This window comes from Pleurodeles waltl, chromosome 10, assembly GCF_031143425.1.
Source record: "Pleurodeles waltl isolate 20211129_DDA chromosome 10, aPleWal1.hap1.20221129, whole genome shotgun sequence".
NCBI classification, from domain to species: Eukaryota; Metazoa; Chordata; class Amphibia; order Caudata; family Salamandridae; genus Pleurodeles; species Pleurodeles waltl.
This window is the reverse complement of record NC_090449.1, coordinates 1,017,279,126-1,017,296,892: the sequence shown is the minus strand read 5'-3', so window position 1 is coordinate 1,017,296,892 and position 17,767 is coordinate 1,017,279,126. Positions and strand designations below refer to the sequence as shown.

The following is a 17,767-nucleotide window of genomic DNA, read 5'->3' as shown; positions in this document are numbered from 1 at the left end:
CTCTGGTTCTTCTGGCATGGAGGAATACAGGAGATGACGGGAAGTCCAAGACCTTTCGCGACAGGCTGAGTCTCTCCTTTCCAAAACATGGTCGGACAGCACTACCAAGCGCTACCGATTGGCATGGTCTAGATAGATGGGCTGGTGTAGTACAAGATATTTGGATCCCATGGTGGCGGACGTTGTCCATTTCCTAAATTTCCTTGCCTCTTTGACCTTAGAGGGATTGGCGCATAAACCTATCAACCCTTTTAGATCGCCCTTTTTCGGCAGGCCACTCCCAGGTGGGTGATTGCCAAGTGGGGAAACATCCCTTGGTGCGTAAACTTTTATGAGGCATCCACCCTTCCATTCCACCGGAACACAGATACTCTGCCCTATGGGATTTTAACAAGATCATCAATCTGTTGCAATCTTGGCCATTGAATTGCCTCGTCACGCTAACAACTGTCGGCTAAACTAGCCTCACTCCTCTCCCTGATTTCTTGCAGACGTGTATCGGATGTCAGAGCGCTAGATATATCGGGTAGAGTATTTACCTCGGAATGGGTTTCTTTCTGTATTTCTAGAAGAATAAAATGTGATTTGAGAATTGTTAATCATCCTTTTTCAGATTCCCCCAAACTTTGTGTGTTAAGATGCATCAAGGCTTACAAAGCCATGACGGAAGATGTACGACCCCATGGAGAACAACAGTTCTCGCCGTTTGGAGGAGTCTCTTCACCAACGATTGCCTAATGGGTCCGGTGCGCTATGCAGGAAGCAGGCATTGACACAACAATCTTTGGGGCACATTCTGTCAGAGGGGCTACGGCCTCCAAGGCATTCTCCCTCAGAGCTTGTCTTGAGGACATCCTCAATGCTGGGGACTGGTCAACGGATTCTACCTTTAAGAGGTTTTATTTTAAGCCAATCCCCAGCATTGCTTCGCGGGTCGTGAATAAGCTTTAAACCAGTGTAATCCTCGCCTCTGGACCTGCCATAGAATGAAAAATGTCTTAACTAATGTGACAGGAAGTTTCAATTCTATGAACCCCTTAGCTGCCATGCCTTTTCCCCTCTTGTGCCAAGCCTTTTTTTTGGCTATTTGGGGCAGTTTGTGCTTAGGGCCTCATAACTTTTTGTCCTGCCCGGAACACTTTACAGGCCGTTGCACCCCTAGAGGAGTGAGCCCCAAATTTAGACAAGTCCATTCCTGCTTCAGACATAACAGTTCTCACGCATCAATAAATAGGAGCTGTTGAAATTGCTCTGTAAGGTTTAACATAGGAAATTAACAGTTGATTCTCTCTGTCCGGTCTGAATTCCACCATTGTTTGTTCATAAACTTATACAATGCACTACAGACAATTTCCTGCAGTCATTAAAATACGGGTAAAATATGTTTTCACACATCGTTTTGGTCCTTTTCCAAATCTCAAAATAGACTCCATCCAGGGTATAAAATCTACTAGAAATCTCAAGTGCTTTTACATCTAACACTCTTCTGAAAGATATTAGACAGAGATAAGTTGCCAGCTTTAGTGAAATCTGTTTCCTGGAAAGATGGTAATTGTCTGGCCATGAGACAAAGAGGTTGAAAAGGTGATTAATCCAAAGTGAATCATACCTACCCTTAGGTGGACTCTGATGCCTGATTTCTTTCACCACTCTGTGTATCAAGGAATTACTACAGATAGCGTTATCATGCACCAAGGAATGACCAGCCAAAATACCAGACCTGTAGCAATTTACCATTCTATAAGAGAGGCCTGCTCCCAACAACTGTACCAAGAAGGTTGCCACTTCTGCTAAAGGAACTTCCACAGAATCCAAATCCCTCTCCAGTCATCAACTACACCACTTACTCCATATGCCAGCATATCTTTTCCTGGTACTTGGAGCCCATGACTGTCCCAAAAGATCTTTAGCCTCTCCTGAAAGGCCAGAGTATCTTCCAGATCTCCTGAAATCTTCCAGACAAGAAGGCTAAGGTTTCCTTCTAGCACCCAAAGGATGCTTCTCGCCTTCCCGTCCTTTCAAAGACCTGAAGTTCCTAAAATCATATGAGGAACCTCCACAGCAAGTTCCATTATGCCCGGAAACCAAACATGTGAGATCCAAAAAGGATTCACTAAAACAATGCTGCAACATTCTTTCCTGACTTTCAGCAACACCCTCTGGATCAGTGCAAAGGGGGGGGAAAGCATAGCAATTATCTCCTTTCCAGGTATGCTGTAAAGCTCCCACCGCCAGTACCCTGGGATCTGGTATCCAGCTGTAAAATTGCTCTACCTGATACGTCAGTCTGCTGGCAAATAGACCTATCTGAAAGGGGGCAGGTTCTGAATCTTTTGGAAATGCACTGGATTCAATTTCCAGTCGCCGGTATCCCTTAAGTATCTTGAGTTCCAGTCTGCTCTGATGACCTGGGATAAACTCTGCCTTCAAGAGGATTTTCTGACTGCAACAAAAATACCAATTGTTTTTGGCTAAATCTGAAAGTTCTTTTGACCTTTCTCCCCCTAAGGGATTGATATAAGATACTGCAGTGAAATTGTCCATCCGTATCAATACTACACTGTTGGCAAGAGAGGACTTGAAACTCATTAAGGTGTTGAGGCCTGCTAACAACTCCAGACAATTTATATGTAGGTACAACTCCTCCCTGGATCACCTTCCCCATGTCTCTAGTTTTTCTTATTTGGAACCCCAACTAAGACTGCTTGAATTTGATTCTACAATAAATTATGGGGTATTTCCAAATATAGCTTTCCCATTCAAGCTGTCCAGGTTAATCAGTCGCCATTGAAGGTCTTCTTGAGCTTCCTGGGACAGGGGAATCGTATCCACATACCATAGACCATTCCTTAGACCCATGGTTTTCAGTCTCTGAAGTGCCCAGTAATGAAGTGGTCCTGGAGAGACAGCCTGAATGGATGAAGACAAGAGGCCAATCACCCTTGCCAGATCCCTCAAATTTGCCACTTCCTTTCTAGAACGTGAGATACCTCCTTCTTGATCTTTGCCAATTTTGTCTGTGGCAGGCACAGTTGAGTTGTGCTGGTATCTACCTGGAATCCCAAAAATTCTAGATTCTGTGTGGGGGTCATGATTGACTTCTCTACATTGATAATGAACCCTAGCCTTCGCAAGAGGTCTGTTGTCCGTGTCATGTGCATCAGCAACTGATCTTGAGACATCAGTAACATATTGTCCAGATAAATCACTAAAGGTACCCCTCTTTTTCTCAAGAATGCAGCTACAAGGAGTAGGACTTTGGTGAAACACCAAGGGGCTGATGACAGGCCAAACGGAAGACAACAAAATTGGTGCAAGACACCTTTCCAACTGAACTACAGATACTTTTGTGAGTCTAAATCCAAAGGGATTGTGAAGTAGGCAACCTTTAGATCCAATTTCACTAGCCAGTCTTTTTCCTGTAAAATGTCTTATCTTGAAGTGTCTGTAAACTTGAAATCTGTTCAACCCCTTTACATTTATTACAGGTCGCCAACCTTGTCCTTCTGTTTTTTACCAAGAAAAAGGTACTTACAAAACCTCCTGAGTCTCTGACTTTGCATATTTCTCCTTTGAGCAACATTTGTGAGACTTCTGCATCCACCAGTGCAATTGCTCCTGAGTCAGTGCTAATTCTCTTGTATCACAATCCTGATAGGGAATTTAACAGAAATCTATTTTGAATCCTTTTATAGTCGCTAACACCCATGCGTCCTTTCTTATAGTTGACCAATTTGGGGCAAAAATGTTGTAATCTTCTCCTGTTTTTGTTGGGAAAATCCAATGGGAGGACTTACCTTGATCTCCAGATCCTTCGGATCTTCCCCTGTTGCTTCTTGCGCAAGAAGTGTGACCTCTTTGCGGGTAGAAAATGTAGGTTGCTCTGAAACTTCTCCTATAGCCCCACTGGTCCTAGGAATGGGACCTTAGCATCCCATGGCTGACAGCCAGTCCCCTCCGGTCAGTCCTTCCAAAAACTATATTGTTTAACATTCTTCTCGTATTTGATTGTGCCTTACTAAAGGCAGTGAATGCTGAGACATATTTACCCAAGGCCTTAATAAAATTGTCACCAAATAGAAGGCTATTTGGGTCCCCTGGAATCTTTGTTGGCAAGGTCGCCTAACTTAGGGTTAAGTTTCATCAAAATGGCTCTCCTCTCAGCAATCAGACTAGCATTAGCATTGCCAAGGAGGCAAAAAGCCCGCTGACTGCAGCCACGGAGAAGCTCTAAGTCTGCAGGGGTGCCCTTAAATGAGGCTTTCTCAGCCATATCTAAAATCCTGGCCAGCAGACGTAGGATGATCAATAATCTGTTTTGGCATTGTTTGAGGCAGCACTCAAGACCTTTCCTGGGATTTTTCCCTGACTTGAAATGGAAACTCAGAAGTTCCCGGTCAAAATTCGGTGTTATCCCTGACTTATTGTCTAGGAATTGTCTTGGACATTCCGCCCTCATCAAGTTCCGCAACTCTTTATCGAGGGACTTGCGGATCCAAAATTTAATAAAGGAAGTCATGTGGTCTATAGGCCACCAATCCGAGCCCCTTGGGTGGTCAGTGTGTGTAGGGTTAAGCATTTGATGGCTGATTTAAGTCCTCATCAAGTAAGTAATTCTCTAATAATTCCTGCGGATCGAAGACATACTCATCTGCCTCATCTTCAATATCGTTATAGCCTGACTACTACTCATCATCAGTATCAAGATTGTGGTCTCTTGTGCCATGAAGGCTACTCATTCTTTTCGAGCTGCAGGGGACACCTATAGCCTTTGCGCTAACATGGTCGCTCTTGCTATGTGTGCCGCTCTAAACATCTCGCTGCTTTGTAGCGCTCAGACTACCCAGTGATTGATTATGGCCTCTCACAGCACTCAGGCTGTCTAAGGATTGAGCATGGTCATTTGCAGTGCTCAGGCCACCCTCTGAGCGTAAATCTTTTGAAAGGTGTTTAGGTTTTTTTGTCTTTTTTTTTCTTTTTTCAGAATCCTTGTCTCCCTTTTTTACTTGAGGAGGTGTCTCTTCACCTGACACTGAAAAATAGTCGATGTTCAGATGGTATGTTTGGCAGACCAGTACATCTCCCATGTGAATGCCATGTTCCCTGGCTCAGTGCATAACGCTTACATCCTGTGGAATAGCAGCATCCCTTATGTGATGGGTCAACTCCAGAGGCACCGTGTGTGGCTATTAGGTGACTCTGGTTACCCCAACCTGTCATGGCTACTGACCCCAGAAATTATTTCACAGTCTACCTCACACACCCATTCGAGATTTTCTGTGTCATTATTTACTGACTCATCATCTTGAAGGTGAGAATTGGATGTAACTAACCTAGACAAAACATCAGCAGGTAAGTTGTCAGCACCGGGGACATATCTCACAACAAAATTATATTCTTGCAATCCAACAATCCATTTGGTAATCCTCCCTGACACCGAATCGATCCCTTTTGAACAGAGAACCTCACACAGGGGTTTGTGATCCGTCCTTACAACAAAGGAACTTCCCCACTAGAACTTCTTCAATTTTTTTATGGCCCAAAATACCGCTAACGCCTCCCTTTCAATAACAGAATACTTTGTTTCTGCTCCTTTAAGGCTCCTGGAAATGAACGCAATAGTGTTTTCAGGAGCGCAATTACCTTGTTGTAACACTGCTCCTAAACCTTTACTACTTGCATCTGTAGTTAGGAACAACTGAGAATTTGGGTCGAACTCTTTCAAAGCCGGAGCACAAGAAAGAGATTTCTTGATATCACAAAATTCTTTCTCACATTCCCGGTTCCATATGAATTCCACTCCTTTCTTTAACAAACCCCTCATGTGATAACATGAACTCGCAAAATCTCTGATGAACTTGCTATAATATTCTGCCATACCCAGAAATCTCAATAACTCTTCTTTAGATGTGGGAAAGGCTAGACCCTGAATAGTGTCAACCAGTTCTTTCTTCGGTATGTGACCATCACCAGTTATGGTGTGACCTAAATAACTGCAAATTTACATTTCTCCGGTTTAATTGTTAGACCATGTTCAGAAATCTTTCTTAAAACTTCCCTTAATCTTACATCATGCTGGATGGAATCTTTACCATAAATTAAGATATCGTCTTAATAAATGCATACACACTCCGGACCCTTCAGCATGCGTTCCATCAACCTCTGAAACACAGAGGCAGCTGAAACCAAACCAAATGGTAAACGGATGAACCTAAATGTTCCAAAAGGTGTAATGAAAGCTGTTAAACTTCTACTAGATTCATCTAACATTACCTGGTGATACGCTGAGGTTAGATCGATGGTAGAAAAGAGTTTGGCACCTGATACCCTTGTTAGTAGCTCAGAGATGTTAGGAAGGGGATATTTGTCAATTATGACACACTTGTTGAGTCTGCGAAGGTCAATGCATAGTCTTATCTTGCCATTAGGTTTCTTAGCAATGACTATCGGAGCCAACCATTCTGTTCCTTCTACCTCCTCAATTATTCCTTGATCTATCAGTTTTCCCAATTCATCTTTGCGTTGACTTCTTACCGCAAAAGGAACATTACGAACCTTACTGCAGTACGAGACAGACCCAGAAATTAAATTGATTTTGTGTGAGTAACCTTTCATACATCCAATTTTGTCAGAAAAAACCTCTGTAAAGTCCCGGCGGAGAGATTTCTCCAAGTCCGAAACATTGTAGGTGTTATCAATCAACTCAACAGTCGTTTTATCTTTCAATCTAATCGGGGGTACACTATTGGGATCCAGTATAACTCCTAAGTCCTTCTGGTGCCACCAGCTAATAATACTGTCTCCTTTCTTAGAGAAATATATCTTCCCAGAGGTGTACCGCTGATTGTACTCAATTAATCCTATGAAATATCCATGTAAATCAATAGGTTCACCACCATATGCACAAGGATTAATGTCTGGTTTCAACAATTCAACAGATCCTCTGAGTTGTTCTTGATAAAACTGGTTGGAAACAATAGTAATTTTGGCACCAGAATCAAAGAGTACTTTGGTTTGTTTACCTTCAGTCGCAATATAATCCAGAGGGCCACTGGGTTTAGAGTCCGACACCTGTAGCACTATTGGATCACATTGTGACATACAACTAAAGTCATTATTCATGAGATGAGAATCAACTGCATTCACACTTTCTTTGGACTTACGTTGATTACATACAATTGAGAAATGCCCCCTTTTTTTACAGAACAGACAGAAACCATTGATAGCTGGACACAAGCTATCATTTGCAAAATGACCTTCCTTTCCACATCTGTAACACCTTTTTTTTTTCTTGAATTTTGGGGACTAGGTTTTGTGCCAATCTTATAATTTTTTGATTTGTTATCTTTTACTATAGCCACATCCTTTACTAAAGCCACATCATTGTGACCATTTTTTTTATAACATCAACACATTTCAACAAGTGTTCAATGCGTTTAGCTAGAGAAATGACTTCGTCAAGGTGAGGATCATCTAATAACCACAACTCATCTCGCACTTTATCAATAACACAGCCTTGCATAAATTGATCTCGAATTCTTTCATCTATGGATGACCCAAATTTGCAAGATGAAGCTAAACGTCTTAAGTCAGTGACATAATTTTCAACAGATTCACCATTAGTTTGTCGTCTTTAGCCAAAGTAATATCGTTCCGAAATAGTACTGACTTTAGGTAAGTAATGTAAGTCCAATTGTCTGATACAAATTTCATACTCATTTAGGTTAACTGCCTCGTCAGGTATATCAGGTAAGTGGTCAAAAACTTCTTGACCCTCAGTTCCTAAACAGTGCAACAGTAGAGCAGTTCTTCTTTCTGTGCTCAAGGACGTTCCGCAAACTCTGGCATATCGTTCAAGCACTTTTTTTCCATTTCCCCCATTTGATAAGGGGTTCACCAGGGGTGGGGAGGAAAAAAAGAGGAGCAGCCACATTTTGCATGGTGAATGTTTTCAGAATTTGTGTCTATCACAGTACAAAGCACACAAGAAGAGATTTCACCATAAAGTAAAGAATTGTTTGTTATGTAGATTCAAGGCTCGTGTGAGTTATTCGCAGAATGGAGGTGTAGCAGGCTGGTTGATTGATGCCACTTTCACGAAAACAATGAGCGCGCAAGGTGCGTGTGAAAATTTGACAAAACCGAGAGTACAATTCACTCTGACGGCATGAAATTGTCAGAGAGTTGGTGAAGTTGATAGTAGGAGTGCAGCACGCGATGATTTGGCAAGAGAAACAATACGACACACTTAGACCGGATAAATTTGTGGATGTTACCCAGCGGTGTGAAGATTTTGATAAGTTCAAGAGTTGGTTGGTGGCAGCGCGCGTGATGAATTGGAGGAGAGCAGCGAGCGTATTAGGCCGAGTTGACAGTATGCGCTGGAAACGTTGCTAGGATACAGCAACGCTGAAGTTGATAAATGCTGTAGAGCTGAAACGTTGCTAGGATACCGCAACGAAAGCCGAACTGAAAAATCAAGCGAAGTAATCCAGTAGAAAAAATAAAATATATATTTTAAGAACGAAAAAAAAACAAGTTGCTCTCCGAGATCGAGAAAATAAAGGACTTATCTGGAGTTGGGATGTTCTCCTGAAGCAGATTGGGTTCGTAGATGAGCTTGTCGCCAGTGTTACAAGGAAGAACTTCCACACGAAGTGTTCCGAAGAAGAAATTCCACACGAGGCTCTCAGTGAGATAAAGATGGAAAGTGTTCTTTTATTGGCAAGTACACGTCTTCAAAGTTAATGCAGGGGAAACATCCCAACCTCCGTCAACCCCAACAGCTGCTACTCTTCACTCCACCAGATTCCGAATCCACGCTATTCAAACAACAACATTCCAACAACGCTATGACACAGTAACATTCCGACACTATGACACAGTAAGATTCTGATTAACATTTCGACAGAACATACAATATAACAAGTAGTCTTCTCCAGGGTGGGGCAACCACCAGGGCCACTGCTTTAGTAATAGAGGCATCCGTGACCTCACAAAAGCCATGGGGAGGAAGGTAGTGGTATCCTCCTCCTCATATGAGTCCTCAATACCACTCTTGTTGGGAATAATAATGACAGCAATATTTGTGTCCTGGGGGGTTGGGCCCAGTTTGAGGGATATGAAATGGGGTTTGCCCAGACAGTAATAGGGCCCAAGGGGCCAATGATGGGGTGCAGATCCTGTAGTACACCACTCACCCACAACAGTATTCAGGGCTGATGGACTTGCGTTGGCTGGTGTCCGACAGTCTCAGAGTAGCGCGTCAGAGTGTCAGCTGCTATTAATAAAATGACAAAAGAAAAGCGTAATTCTCGCCTCCGGTCCTGCTTTGGAATTGGATTGCACTTGCTTCCATGCAGCCTATACAGCACTGAATAAGATCACTTACAAGGCCCAGCCAACAGCACCTGCTTCATCTTGGCTCATTCATAGGTGATGTCCTACTTGTGATTTTTCAGTAATGAGATACAGCTTGAAATACTGAAAGGTGCAGTGAAGTGCTACCCATTTTCAAGGGGTGTATTGTATCACTACCTATATCATATATATACCCATATATTGTGGAACCACATAATTAACACTAGAGCTGCAGTGCTGCCTTTATCACTGGAAAGGGCACTTTTCTGAAAGTACCTTTATGTGTATCTGTGCTTACTTTTTGTCAGTACAAATGTATAGGGCAGCTTTGAAATTCCTTTCAAAAGAAATGATTTCTTAACTTAACATGCATGGTTTGTGATCAAGTAAGGCTGTTATATAAACCTCTAAAATTAAACATTCTTCTTCTCTTTACAGCTGCAAGATAATGTCATAACACCAAGAGATACAACAATGACTTTCACTTGCTTTGTATTTTTTGATATGTTCAATGCCTTGAGTTCACGATCACAGGTGAGGAACACAAGACTCAATCAAAACTGCCCACTGTTGCTATTACAGACTTTTTCGGAATGTAATTAATAGTGTTGGTTACTAGTGTCATTTTTTGCTCTTACTACTTTATTTGATGGGCGATCCAATAACCGAAGAGTCATTAAAAACATTCACTTTATTATAAGCTCAAAAATTGTGTTTATTTGAAACATCAAAGAATTGTTTACTGAATTTTACTATCTTAGCGTCCGATTCTCTCCATTGCCCTTGAAGGTTTGTCTTACTGTAATTCAATGGTGTAAACTAACCTTGGCCGAAAATGTTATTACACAATCGTAATTGCTCGTAATTCCTAAATGATAGGGTTGGTGTCATACAGGTCATAATTTGATTTTTTTCTGTTTGCTTTACAGACAAAATCGGTGTTTGAGATTGGACTCTGTAGTAACAGAATGTTTTGCTATGCAGTTCTTGGGTCCATATTGGGGCAATTATTGGTCATATACTTTCCTCCACTTCAAAAGGTTTTTCAAACAGAAAGTCTCAGCACTGGAGGTATGGATAATTGCTTATTTCAGTTGGGTTTACCCGTAATATAAAAATTGTAAATCTCTCGTTGTGACTCTCCTTAAAAACTATGTTCCCTACTAAATAATGCCCCCAGTTGGGACTAGCCTCTAAATCCTTCAAGAATTTGAAATATTTTCTAAACAGCATGTGAAACTAATAATATTGTTTAAACAAGATTTTCCTCATCTTTTATTTACTTTATGATTGATCTATTAGAATTTAGTGACCTTTAGCAAGGTATAGATTCTGCATGAAAAGTTCACTCAAGATGCAGTCCTGAGAAATTAAGGGCATTGTTTTTATGGGTGCTTTCTTTCTTCAGATGGGTATCCCTTGACACGCCCGAGATGACAGACTGGGAAAGGAAATTTCTTGAAACCGGGTGTGCAGTGCCACTAGAAGGGGCCTACATCTTGTTAGTTATCCACAGCAATATCTGCCTTTATTTCTTATTCCGTTTCCTACAAATTTAAAGGATCTTCCCCAAAACATCTTTGAAAAAAGTGATTTCACAGTTGTCTACACTTCTTTGTTTTATGACTGGCCTTTGAGAATACTATTATGTATTTTTTTTTTTAATATGATACATCATTCATCCATATCGGGAGCTTTGGGTGAGTGGGCTTAATCCCTTGCGCTATCAAATTGTCATTCACGTTTTGCTTCCACCCAATCAAATACATACCATAGAATAGTGGGCTAACCCCATTCAGAAATTGGATTTCCTCACCATGGATAGCAGTATTTTGCATGTGCATATCCGCCTAGAAATATAGTTCACTTCGGTGACGTGGCTTGTGTGCTTTTGTTGCTTTGAGAAGCATGTACTATACATGCACCAGTGGGTAATTATTCTTCCCAAAGTCATTGAAAAAATTATAAAAATGCCCTCACTCGGCCTTCTCCTTGCTGCAGCAGCAACCGCAGCTATTTAAGAAAAAAAACTCTTGTGTTTGTTTTTAACTACAGAGCCTGCTTCTTGGTACAGCAGCACCCACAGCTGTTTAATAAAAAAAAAACACTTGTGTTTATGGTTTAAGCACAGAAGGCTTATATGGAATTGCTAAATGAACTCAGTTGAAAACCTTTTTTTTTTTTGCGCATAAATCTTTTGCAGCAAATGGTATATTGCTTATATAGTTGATCTGCTCAAATGTAATCGACAAACATACTTAAGAATGTGGCATCTGGCAGACAACATGCCCTTTTCTGGGCCAGTTTTTCAGTGTAAAAAAAAAAAAGAAAAGCTTCCATCCAGCACACAAACCTCCTTAAAATTGTATGCATAGAAAAAACAAAAAAATAAACCAGTACTCATAATAGCTGGAATAGCTCAGTGGAGCTTCACAACACACATGCACTCAGACATTCAGGGTTCGCCTCTCATTAGAGGAGAAGGAAAAAACATTTATTTCTGCAGCAAAAGTTACTGATAAGCACTCCCCATCTGATGACAAATTACATTTGCCAAACTCAGTCACCAGCGCAGCCAGCGGTCCAGCAGAGCTGGCAGCTGCGTGTTAGTGCATGATAATACTCCGTGTCACTCTTCTCGTTGCGCCTGAGTGTTCTGCAGCCTAAAATCCTCAACTTTCTGTGTTCTGGCTCATCTTTAAGTCAACATACAGAGGAAGAAACGGTGAGGTGAAATTTGAGACACCTTTAAAAGCAGTGGAACTTGAGAAAAATAAAATCTTAAAGGCACAAAGACCGCCTTATTGTCCTTAACAGATGATTCATGCCCTTCCTTGGCCCGGTCATCAGCAGCAACAACAACATCATCAGAGCCAAAGATAATCCTATCTGAAGAGGATCTAAACATTGACCCACTCACAACCTGCCAGTCTCTCAGGCCACCACCTTCTAAAAGCTGTCGGTGCGATCCTGGCTCCCTCTTTCGTTAGCACTCTAGTGGTGGTCACCATACTTCAATATCTAGAAAAGTGGGAACAATTTTAAAACAGGTTAGTGCTTACCATGTTAAGCAATGCCGGTTCTCTGCCTTTCAAAGTCCCTCCACTGCTTATTCTACCAAAAACAGCATCTATTTTGCAGTTAGCCTGTCTGCAAAAAGTGACAACCATGGTGCTGAAAAATATATAATAGCTCCAACTCTTCCCCCACTTAAGGGGAGAGGAATTTACTCAAAATATTTTCAGCAGGCTCCTCCTCCCGAACCTGTCAATTCTATGCCTTCATGCACGGAGATTGAGCAGCGACAGTTGACAGCCTTCGACCTTCCTCCCAAAGTCTGTAATGTTATTTTAGCATCCAAGCGTTCCTCCAGAAAAAAAACATATGCTTGTCGTTGGCAAAGATTTGTAAGACAGTGTACAAAGAAGTCTATAGATTCTCTTTCTGTTTCTCTTTCTGGTGTTTGTCTTTCTATTCTCTCTTTTGCCCAGCAGGGTTCTAGGTTTCTTAAAGGGCTTGTACATGTTTTCCCCTTTGCCCTTCATTATGCCTCAGTGGGACCTGAACTTGGTTCGTACATTTCTAATGTGTGCTCCGTTTGAGCCACTTCATAACTGTCCCCTCAGGCTGCTCACCATTATAAAAAAAAAAATAAAAAAAAAAATGCCTTTCTTGTGGCCATAACATCTGCCAGGAGGAATGAGTGAGCTGCAGCCATTGTCATCCAAGCTTCCATATTTCAGTGTTTCCTGATAAAGTGGTGCTTTGCACCTGTGCCTCTTTCCTCCCAAAGGTGGTGACCCCATTTCATTTGAGACAGACTGTCACCCAGGCCACCTTCTTTGCTCCCCCACATCCCTCTAAGGAGTAAGTGCGACTCCACCGGCTGGACCCAAAAAGAGTGTTGTCGTTCTACATTGACCTTACAAAAGAGTTCAGGGTGGGCGATCAACTATTTGTGGGATATGTGAGAGCAATGAGGGTTGGGTCGTTCTCTGTATCAAGATCTGCTACCCCTTGGCTAAGAAACAGCCTCCCAAGGGCTTACAGGCTCATTCCACCAGGGGAAAAACTGCTATCACGGCATTAGTTCATGGAGTCCCAGTCCTGGAAATCTGTCAGACAGCAACATGGGCATCCCAGCACACATTTGCAAAGCACTACTGCCTGGACAACCAGGTCTGCAGGGATGGGCATTTTGCCCGTTTGGTCCTGCAGGACTCTCTAGTTTAGGAAATTTGTCTGCAGCCCATTTCCAGAGGGTATGGCTTGCGTATCTATTCAAAGGTAAGGATTCTGCAGTTAGAAGTCTCTATCAGATGAACAAGTTACTTCCTAACACATTATCTGGTAGAGACTACATCTAGCTGCAGATTCCTTACACCCACCCATGCTTTCCCGCTCTGCTGACTCTTTTGCTAGGGTTAGGGTGATCCCCTTCAGTGCCCTAGTTTGGACACACACAATCGTCAGTTCATTTCATGGCTCTGCGCTCCAGACGTGGAAAGTCGTGAAAGAAAAGTAACCGATGTCTGTGCGCCTGGGTGGCGCCTATATCGGTGACCACAACTTTACATCCGGCGCCATTGAAACCAACGGCGCCACGCCCAGATAATATGTTAATGAAGGTAAGTAACTTGCTTTGATATATATATATATATATATATATATATATATATATATATATATATATATATATATATTCGATGGCATGTGTAGCTGCAGATACACATGCTTTGCACATCCCGCCATCTAGTGTTGGGCTCGGAGTGTTACAAGTTGTTTTTCTTCGAAGAAGTCTTTTCGAGTCACTAGATCGAGGGACTCCTCCCCTTTCGGCTCCATTGCGCATGGGCGTCGACTCCATCTTAGATTGTTTTCTTTCCGCCATTGGGTTCGGACATGTTCCTTTTCGCTCCGCGTTTCAGTTCGGAAAGATAGTTAGAATCTCGGAAAATTCGACGGTATTGTTTGCGTTCGGTATCGGGTTAGTTACAACAGATCGGCACTGAATTTTGAAGAGCTCCGGTGGCCCTTTGGGGTTTTCGATCCCCCGTCGGGCCTGGTCGGCCCGACCACGTGTCTCTTCAAAGCTAATGGAATGGACCCCATTCCGCTTCTGCCCCAAATGTCAAAACAAGTATCCGTATACAGATCAGCATCTGGTCTGTAACTTGTGTTTGTCTCCAGAACACAAAGAAGATACTTATGAAGCCTGTCGAGCGTTTCAGTCGAGGAAGACATTAAGAGACCGAAGAGCGAGAAGGCTACAGATGACGTCGGCGCCGACAGGACAAAAACACTTGGAGGAGGAAGAAGAAACCTTCTCCATCGAGGATTCGGACTCGGACGAGGTCGATCCCGATACCAAAAACCGCGAGTAAGACGTCGACACACAAAACTCACGGAAAAACCACTAAAGCCCAGGGGACCCCACCGCCAGCAGGCCATGGCTTAACCCGAAAAATAGGTGACCGACCATCGGCACCGAAAAAGGGCACGCATGTGTCGAAGACTTCCGACTCCGGTCGAGATACCGGCACAGAGCAGACTGGACCCCGAGACAGCTGGTCAGAGCAAGTTCGGCACCGAGAGGGCGGCACCGAAACGAGTCGGCACCGAGAGACCGGAACGCCAAAAATTAAAAAACTGTTGTCGGAGCCGAAAAAGACAGCCGAAAAAGTTTCCATTCCGAAACATCCGGCCTCAGAACCGAAAACAGGTTCCTACACAGAGGAACAGGGACTGTCCTCACAAATGCAAGGACATAGGTTCGGACAAGAACTAGAGTCAATGGAGCCAGACTACACTCAGAGAAGGCTCCACATCCAAAAGGACACAGGGAAGATAAGTACTCTTTCCCCCAATTAGGATGAAAAGAAGACTTGCCTTTCAAGAAAAAGACAAGCAGCCACAGGCAAAGGTAGCAAGACAAGTAACACCGCCACCATCTCCACCACACTCAACGCACACATCACCGGTAGCCACTCCACCATTGATGCAGTCCCCAACTCATACTGGAATGAGTCAGGATGATCCCGACGCATGGGATCTTTATGATGCGCCAGTATCAGATAACAGCCCAGACTGTTATCCAGCGAGACCGTCGCCACCTGAGGACAGTACAGCCTACACACAGGTGGTGTCAAGAGCAGCGGCGTTTCATAATGTCACCCTGCATGCAGAGCCAATTGAGGATGACTTTTTATTTAACACACTATCCTCCACACATAGTCAATACCAAAGTCTCCTTATGCTACCTGGAATGCTAAAACACTCCAAACAGGTGTTCCAGGAGCCTGGGACGGCAGGGCCATAACTCCAAGGGTGGAGAAGAAATACAAGCCACCGCCAACAGACCCTGTATACATAACGCAGCAATTAACACCAGAGTCTGTGGTAGTAGGGGCAGCTTGCAAGAGAGGGAACTCACACACCTCAGGAGACGCACCACCTCCAGACAAGGAGAGTCGCAAGTTCGACGCTGCGGGGAAAAGGGTTGCAGCACAAGCGGCCAACCAATGGCGCATTGCCAACTCACAGGCATTGCTGGCGAGATATGATAGGGCTCATTGGGACGAAATGCAACATTTCATTGAACACTTACCCAAAGAGTTCCAAAAAAGGGCACAACAGGTGGTGGAGGAAGGACAGAGCATTTCGAACAATCAAATACGCTCTGCAATGGATGCAGCGGATACAGCTGCTAGGACAGTAAATACAGCAGTGACCATAAGGAGACACGCATGGCTGCGTACATCAGGATTCAAGCCGGAAATACAACAAGCCGTGCTGAATATGCCATTTAACGGACAGCAGTTGTTTGGGCCGGAGGTGGACACTGCTATCGAAAAACTTAAAAAGGACACTGATACGGCCAAAGCCATGGGTGCACTCTACTCCCCACAGAGCAGAGGCACATTTCGGAGAACACAGTTTCGAGGGGGGTTTCGAGGACAAAGCACAGAACCCTCAACCTCACAAACAAAGCCCACTTATCAGAGCCAATATCAGCGGGGAAGTTTTCGGGGACAATATAGAGGGGGCCAATTCCAAAAGAGTAGAGAGAAGTTCCAAAGTCCCAAAACTCCTCAAAACAAGCAGTGACTTCCATGTCACAAATCCCCAACACATAACACCGGTGGGGGGGAGACTAACCAAGTTCTACAAACATTGGGAGGAAATAACAACAGACACTTGGGTCCTAGCAATTATCCAGCATGGTTATTGCATAGAATTTCTCAAATTCCCTCCAAATGTCCCACCGAAAACACACAATATGTTAAAACAACACATGGATCTTCTAGAACTAGAAATCCAAGCATTGTTACAAAAAGATGCAATAGAACTGGTACCAATTCATCAGAGAGGAACAGGAGTTTACTCGCTGTACTTTCTCATACCCAAAAAGGACAAAACTGTAAGACCTATATTAGATCTCAGAACGTTAAATACCTACATCAAATCAGATCACTTTCACATGGTGACATTACAGGACGTAATCCCATTGCTCAAACAACAAGACTACATGACAACACTAGACCTAAAGGATGCATACCTCCATATACCAATACATCCTTCACACAGAAAGTACTTAAGGTTTGTATTCCAAGGGGTACATTACCAATTCAAAGTGTTGCCATTCGGGATAACAACTGCGCCAAGAGTTTTTACAAAATGCCTAGCAGTAGTAGCTGCACATATCAGGAGGCAGCAAATACATGTGTTCCCGTATCTAGACGATTGGTTAATCAAAACCAACACGCGAGAACAGTGTTCACAACACACAAAGAATGTCATAGAAACCCTCCACAAACTAGGTTTCTCACTCAACTACACAAAGTCACACCTTCAGCCGTGTCAAACACAGCAATACTTAGGAGCAACAATCAACACAACAAAAGGGATTGCCACCCCAAGTCCACAAAGGGTACAGGCATTTCACAATGTAATACAGGCCATGTATCCAAAACAACAGAAGATACAAGTCAAGATGGTGATGAAACTACTAGGCATGATGTCCTCATGCATAGCCATTGTCCCAAACGCAAGGTTGCACATGCGGCCCTTACAACAGTGCCTAGCATCACAATGGTCACAGGCACAGGGTCAACTTCTAGATCTAGTGTTGATAAACCGCCAAACATACACCTCGCTTCAATGGTGGAACAATATAAATTTAAACCAAGGGCGGCCTTTCCAAGACCCAGTGCCTCAATACGTAATAACGACAGATGCCTCTATGATAGGGTGGGGAACACACCTCAATCAACACAGCATCCAAGGACAATGGGACACTCAGCAGAGACAGTTTCACATAAATCACGTAGAACTACTGGCAGTATTTCTAGCGTTGAAGGCATTTCAACCCATAATAAGCCACAAACACATTCTTGTCAAAACAGAC

The 17,767-nt window shown here is 43.1% G+C and overlaps 1 protein-coding gene across 3 annotated transcripts in view; it reads left to right on the top strand.

Annotated features, from left to right (window-relative positions):
* The window catches only part of ATP2C1 (ATPase secretory pathway Ca2+ transporting 1), a 472,867-nt gene that overhangs the window by 438,885 nt on the left and 16,215 nt on the right, over positions 1–17,767 (top strand). For all 3 annotated transcript variants that reach the window (XM_069211924.1, XM_069211925.1, XM_069211926.1), the window contains 2 exons: positions 9,799–9,894; positions 10,290–10,431. In XM_069211924.1, the coding sequence (XP_069068025.1) occupies positions 9,799–9,894; positions 10,290–10,431 (238 nt within the window). The remainder of the gene's footprint in view (positions 1–9,798; positions 9,895–10,289; positions 10,432–17,767) is intronic.